Below are 7,469 nucleotides of genomic sequence, written 5' to 3'. Positions count from 1 at the left end.
AATCCCTAAAGATTTGTGAATCTTTCGAGATGTATTAATCTTTCGAGATTCATGAGTCTTTTGATATTCATAAATCTTTGGATATCCACAAATCTTTAGAGATTCATGAATCTTTGAAATCGAGATTTAGAATTAGATTTAGATTCATGAATCTGAATCAGATTTACCCAACACTAACACAGCTTAATGGCTCGTAGCCGCCTATGGGCTTAACAGATCGGTAAACGGCAGAGACGCGCAGGCGATGAAATTCGATGAAAAACAAGTTTGAAATCATTTCTACCTGCATGCGGCGCTCGGCTGATGTTTTGGGTTGTCAAGATATAAAGGAAGAAATTTCATCGCACCGTAATAAATGGCTCTTCCCACTGTCATTTACAGACCAAATCGGTCTTATCTTTATCTTTGCTAAGCACTTGTTTGGAGAATATCGTAAAGCGTAAAAATAGAATCAAACAAAAAAATGTTTTAGTACAAATTGTACTATAGTTATATCCTTTTTTGTTCGCAACAACTTGATGTATTCTAAATTTATAATATGCCTTGAACGTACTCTTAGAACATGTTTTATCACGTTGAACTCTTAATTGATATCTTAATAAGATTAACCTGTATTACAACTAGCAAGGCACTGTCGGCAAAATAACGATCCTTCCAGTGGATCGTTGCCATGGAGACTGGGAGAAATGAATCATTCGATTTGTAATCAAATATTTTTTAAATATATTACTCACAAAAATCCTTGATTCCTACATCAAGCTTCCAACATGCTGTGGCGCCTTAAACAACTTATTTATCGAATAAGCATATCCGAAACGCAGTTAGTTTTGTCAATTACACACAGGCTGGTTATACCGTGGACAGCAGGGTGAACGCTGTTCGCCACACACTGCTCGCCTGTGTATATCTGCACCCTTAATATATAGATCCAAATTTACTCTCGCTCAGTTCTCGTAGCCAGGTCGGCGAAACAACTGTCATGGTTCCGTGTGTTGTACGTGCATAGTGTTCAGCTAAAGTCCATCCGTCCGGGTTTGCGTAATTTCGGTACACCTGTAAACCGGGCAAATCGCGACACGGCCTTCTAGGGCTCTAGTGCGCATTTATTTGTTAATGTGTGAAAAACAAATCTATTATCACGGCTAGTAGCACCACATCGGGCTGGTCGCAAATAACCATATAGCACTGTGTGGGATAGTATCGCAAGGAAAAGGTTCTCGGGTTGAGCCACGATTGTGTTGTGGCCGATCACACCACTGCTATGTCAATAGCATATTCGCCCCCCAAAAGGTGGTTCGATGCAATGCTGTTAAAGGTGTGCGTGCGTGTGCGTGCGTGTGCGTGAATGCGTAAGAGTCGGATGATGCGGTGTTTTCAAAGAAAGAAAAAAAAAGGAATGCCAAATAATCATAAAGTGTATCGCATAATCATACTTTCTTCTTGCGGTTGCTGAAATGTGAAATTTTTAGCTATCTTTTAAACGTTTCGATATTGATTGGCGATTGCCGTCCGGAAATACCGATGGCCGAAGGTGGCCTACCTGAGGCAGCTGCTGCTGCTGCTGTCAAATGAGAAATAGGGGAAAATATACACCCCCTAGTTAAGAGGGAAAGAAAGAGAACGGAACTACGTTTCATTTACGTGTGATACGATTGTTTTCATGCGCCCTGGCCGGCGGCGTGCACCGTGCGTATCCGACAGCATGCTCCAAGCGACTGGCAGTGCGTTCTGCGCTTACTTCGCTCAATGCGTACAGCGCCGTGTACCTTATGTATAGTTGCTATTCGTTATTTACCCCCCCAGGTAGGAGAGCGAAAGAGAGTAACCATGGGGCCTGTGCATGAAACAGTGGATATGTGCGAAGAGTAGGAATAGAGATTTCGGCATTGTTTACAAACGTGCATGACCCAGTAACAAGTGTTCTTTTCGTTTTGGTGGTGAAAAATGGTGCTCCAAAAAATAATGTGATTTTTTCTATTTTTTTCTGCACACACTACTACCCACTGCCGTGTAATTAAATTTCGTAGTTGACACCTAGCGTTATAAAAGTAATAAAGTGTCCTCTACAGCGCGTGTATTGGCATTCGTATGTATCACCCACTACCACATCGAGCGTGGCTGCAGGGGCGTTCCGTTCGTTTTATTTGGAAGGTGTAAATATTGACTTAAAAAAGATAATATCCTTTTGTAAAATCGCCTACACGATCGGAAAGTGTTCAAACTAGTTTTGGGAGATTCGCTGTTAATTTCTAACAAATAACTAGAGATAAAAAAAGAATACAAAAGCTGACAATAAAGGACAAAAAAAAGGAATAACGAATAATAAAGGATTATCATTACTCTAATTTTTTTTCTGTAAAAGAGATAACCATATGTTATATGTTGTAAAAACTTCAATCAACTATTTTTATCCGCCGATCGTTTTCTTTAACGCCTAATTAATCCTTTTAATGTTTATGAGGGATGGGTAATCATTCTTTTAACGATGAAATACACAGCAAAATGAACTATTTAACTGGTGATATATCTTATAGGTACTGCTAATGGGTTTTGAGGGATGCAGCATCTGCTTTCGCTAATCATTCTAATCATTTCGTACCTTTTTAAGCGGAACATTCACAAAATAGGAAAAAAAATGGATAACTATTTTTCGAAAATTTACAAAATGCTTGGTGTTTAAGTTCTTGGAATGGATTTGGTTTCGCTTTTGTATACATCATTTGTTCACATTTCACATCATCTGATTGTCGTCAGATATTTCACCTGTTTCACTTCGCATTTCCGTTCATTTCGCTGTGTATTTCACTCTTTGCGGCCACACGGTGACATAAATGGTTCCGCCCTACAGTCAGAATTCAATAGTTGAACGCTTGTTAGTTGGCATTCTTTTTAGTTGAGAGACTTTAGTTGGTTTATAACGCTCGATTTAGTTCAATTAGAAAGCATGCGTTTGTATGAAAACCCCAGGTTTTGGAAAAAAAATCATAAAAATCTCATGATCTGTTGAGAAAAATTGAAAAGCATGCCCAAAATAATGCATCTGACTACATGGAATGGGAAACCCTGTCTCATCCAAGCATGCGCGGAAGCAACCGTATGCATCTCGTAGCACGCGAGCATTCATCTGCCGTTGACCCGTGTCGTAGGATGCTGTGTATCCTTTTGCCATGGTACGGGCGAAATGTGTGCGCGTGTGCGTGCTGTGCGACTGGCTCTTGCACGTATCGTTACCGACTGATAACAGCCCCGTGCTAGACGTTTCCGCAAGCCAGTGCTAGTATTAGTGGTAGTATTGGGGTGAGTGTGTTAGTGAGCAGAATAGGAAAGAATCCCTGGGGATATGGATGGATTGTGCTTTCGCTGCTGAACGTGTTTGTCTCATTCGGAAAGGTCCGGCTGTGCCGAGTGGTGGTGTGTCAAGGCGGAAAGTTGCCGATATCCTTTAGGCGTACGATAAGAGTTTGGCGATAGATATATGCAGATATATTGAGAGCTACGATAACGCACTGAGGAGCCCGAGGGCGAGTGGTGGTGGGTGAAAGGCAGTGATATTAAACATCAAAATACATCTCAGCAACCATTCGGCCCGATAGAGCTTCCGCGTTTGGAGGTGCTGGCCGTACTGCTGCTGCTGCCGCTTCAGTAGGCCACGTTGCCTGTCCAAATCCGAGTTTCTGTGCAGTGCTGCGGTGGAAAACTTACGCCGTGTCGTGAAGAGGATAAATAAGTGTTCCGTTTTCTTTCTTTTTTAGTGGCAAAGTGAAAGTCCTTCGCTTTTGTGTGTTGTGCCGTGCGTGTAGTTTGTTACTGTGAATCCATCCGCACCTCAATGTGTCCGTACAACGTCACCAATCGTGAAGAAAATTGGCGACAATAGAAATGCATCATCCATTTTGGCTGGTCGTTCGGTTACCATGCTTTGCGGTTGAAACATGTGCTTTGTGAAGAAAACCTAAGTGTGTACTTGTGTACGTGTGTACCTGTGTGTGTGCGAGAGAGTTTGTGTATTACTTTGTGTGAATGTTCGGAAAAGCTGTACCGGCTTTCAAAGCAAATTTCCTCTACTGCCCCCAAAACGTGTTCGGTTTGAAGTGTGTGCGCGGCGGCGTGTGTGTTAACACAGTTTAACCCGACGGGGTGTTGTTCGTGGCACGGTCGACCAGCGGGAGGAAGGAAGAGGCGGAGGGCTCCCCAGACACGCTAGCGACAGTTCCTGGCGGGCCGTGCAAAATGGGGCACCACCAGAAGATGAAGGTTACTAGCGCGTGGCTTCTGACATTGCTCGTCCTTGTGCCGCCGTCGTTCGGTGCCGGGGCAACCGACAAGCTGGAAAAGCTGGCGATGCAAGAAGCGAAAGAGCATGTGCTAAAGAACAACATGGTGCTGGAGCCGACACTTACCACAACCACCACCATCACTACGGCAGGCAGGTTGGCGTCCGGCAACGGTACCACCGGTGGGGCCGCGGGTGCGGCCAAATCGACGACAGGACTCCCGAGCGAATGTAAGTCGGAATGTGTGGGCATGGCGTTTGCTGCTCTGCTGCTTCTTCTTGCGTTTTCCGAATGTTTCCAGCAAGCACACAGCCTCGTACCGTAAAACCAGCGGCGCCTCCGGGCGTTCGGTATCGGTCCGCTATCGTTTGATCTTTTCCCAGGCGCTGGATGGAGCATCGCCTTCCAGTGGATGCTGTTTTGGCATGCACAATCTTTCCCTAAACCTTAGCGAGCAGCGAACACCCGGCCCCCGGAACTTGATTGATGTATACACGGTTGTGCTGCACTGCGTTTGCTGTTTATTCGTGTGTTAAATTAGATTTGTGTTTTACTTTTTTTTGTTGCTGTTGAGGGGGTTGGTAAAATTTTACATGTTATAAGCAAAAGATGTAATGTGATGAACGAAGTGGCAAGGATGACGGTTCGGAGAACTTGGAGAGGGGTTTACTGGATTGGTGTTTTCCATCTGCAAAAGTTAGGATTTCTTTTTCCAAGAAACATCGTTTACAAAGGCATTGCGCAAATCAATCTTAAAAGTTCTTAGTTTTGTTAGGATTTTCTTAGAAATTAGAAGTTTAACAAGCTATGAGTGTTATGAGCTATGAGGATAATGATGAGTACCTAAAATAACCTGTGCTTTACCACATTTCTAAATCTTATAGCTAAGAGCGACCGGTCTGGTGGTACAGTCGTCAGGTCGTACGACTTAACAACATGTCCGTCATGAGTTCAAGCCCAGAATGGAACGTTGGGGTCCAACGTAGAACGTGAATTGAGTCCTACGATGACTGATTGTAATTAGTAATGTAATGAGATATACAGGACATAAAGTGGTAAAATTGGACTTTTACTTGAAATCATTTAGGCTCTTTTCTATAAGGTTAGTTTCCTGTTAGTTAGTGTAAAAATGGTAGTCTCCTTTCGTACTACCAAAAACGGGTTAAATTAAATTCACAAATAATGCAATCCCGTCCCGACAAACGAAGCAAAATAATTGGGTAAAAAATATTAAAATTCATCCCTTTTTGGTGCCCGGGAGAGTGTTTTAATGAGTTTGAATTGGATAGAGAAAGTTTGGCAGCATCGATGCGCTGCTGAGAGAGGAACCAGCAACGTCGGTCCTCTTGCGTGATTGTTGTAACTTTCCCGCCACTCATTATACTTTCATTCTTAATGCTTGCAAACCTTGAAATGTACACTTGCCACATATTGGCCCAGGCGGCAACGCAAACTTTACGCTCCCGTGCAGCCCGCATCTGCCGGATCTGCATGGCGCAGAACTTAACATGAAGCTTTTGTGTTTGTTGCTTAGTCTAACTTCTCGCCCAAGTCGAGACGAGCCCGTCTCTCGGTACTCGGTGGGATAGGATAGGAAAGCTGCTGCAGCATAATAAGTAACATAACAGGCAAGCTCATATCACGAAACTTGGTTGCGCTTTAATTATGCTTATTTTCATACTCGTCGCTTCGGAGGGGGTGACTGTAGTGGTTGGCCACTACACTACACTCGTATGCTTACCCACTCCAGTGCGGTTGCTTGAGTGCAGGCTGCATTTCGCTACCGTTTGAAACGAGCAAACTAGGCACAATCTTCCAATTCTTTATCGTCTCCCGTGCGTGACGGGTTCTCGACGAGTTCAAGGATGCAGTATCGATCGAATTAAAGCGCAGGCTTTTATTATCACTGCCAAGTGGATAGAAGCTGTATTTTTCTGGGCTGTGTAGTATGATGGGAACATAGCGATGTTGAAATGCATTAAAAAGTCTGAATTTCTAACCATGAATATTGTACCAAATATCAATGGAGTATCATCAATTCTAATTTACTCCTTTTTCGGGTCGAGTTGATGTGTTGCTCATTAAGCAGCTCATTAATCATCGGAATCATCGATAGGAATGAAACATTCTGTTCCAATGCTAAGCAAAATTACACTCCTTCCATCAGCTTGGTTTGTTTCTTTATAGCTGCTGCTTACGGTGCAATATAAGTAGCGTGGCTGAATGCCTTTTTCTCTCTCCTTATTCACGTTTCACCGAAACGCAGCACGTGTGTGTTTATGTCTGGAATTTTAACCCTCAACTTTAGTTTCCCCCCCCCCCCCACACACACACACACACACACACACACACACACACACACACAATAACTTGCCTTCGTATATACTGATTAATGTTTGGTGCAGCGCATCAGCATTCTCGGCCCGAGTGCGTGCGAGTTTTATTTATGTTTTTTTATTGCTGATATTTTCAGTTCCAGCTCGTCGCATCGTATGCTTTATGGTTTACTGGTGCCTCCTCTCCAGAACGTATAGAACGCGGGAGATCTCAGTTTACATGCTCGGTATGTTGGCAGCGAACACTCGCTTCCACCCGATGCACCATGTGTTGCACACCATGCAGCAAAACGCCGTACAGACCGTTTTCTTCTCATTTGCTGCCCCATGTTAGGTGCATCGGACTCGTGCAGGTTCATTAATATCGTGCCGAATTGGGAGTTTATTTCCACTGTACGCCACCAGCTGTGAGGCTGGCATCAGGCTATTCTAACATCGTTGTTCGTTCATTTTGTGTATTTGTAATGCTGGAGGAATTGAGTTTATGTTCATTTTTACGTGGAATTTTTCATTTAAATTCGTGATGTTAAGCACGCAATGCACCAACGCACTTTGCGTTCCAAGGTCATTGATATAAATAGGATTTCATTGAAATTCATAATGCATGCATGTTCGCTGTAAAACTTGGGTTTTTTTCGGGAATGTTATGCTTCCACTTATTAAATGGAACAAACTGAATTTTTAAAGACGTTTTCTCAATTGATCTCTCTAGACCGGTGGCAGGCAAATGAGTTTTCGTGTAAAAATCATCAACCATTTATAAGACACTCTCTTATTTGTACTTGACCTTTTTCCATTGTTATAACAATTGCAAGGAAATCGGATGCTGGCTTCTGATTGACGCATATACTTGTGTAGA

General features: G+C 43.1%; 1 protein-coding gene across 9 annotated transcripts in view; it reads left to right on the top strand.

Moving 5' to 3' along the window:
- The first annotated feature begins 875 nt into the window (after positions 1-875).
- Positions 876-7,469, top strand: part of LOC120947666 (low-density lipoprotein receptor-like) — a 159,638-nt gene continuing 153,044 nt past the window's right edge. For 4 of the 9 annotated variants that reach the window (XR_005750894.2, XM_040363189.2, XM_040363180.2 and 1 more), the window contains exons 1-2: positions 936-1,047; positions 3,753-4,504. Coding sequence is in view for 8 of the 9 variants with exons in the window: in XM_040363189.2 (XP_040219123.2) it covers positions 4,231-4,504 (274 nt within the window). In the remaining variant the exon portion in view is untranslated. The other 5 variants (XM_040363184.2, XM_040363186.2, XM_049607095.1 and 2 more) reach the window with 5 other exon arrangements.

Source organism: Anopheles coluzzii, chromosome 2 (assembly GCF_943734685.1).
Source record: "Anopheles coluzzii chromosome 2, AcolN3, whole genome shotgun sequence".
Lineage (NCBI taxonomy): Eukaryota > Metazoa > Arthropoda > Insecta > Diptera > Culicidae > Anopheles > Anopheles coluzzii.
This window is presented reverse-complemented; position numbering and strand designations above follow the sequence as displayed.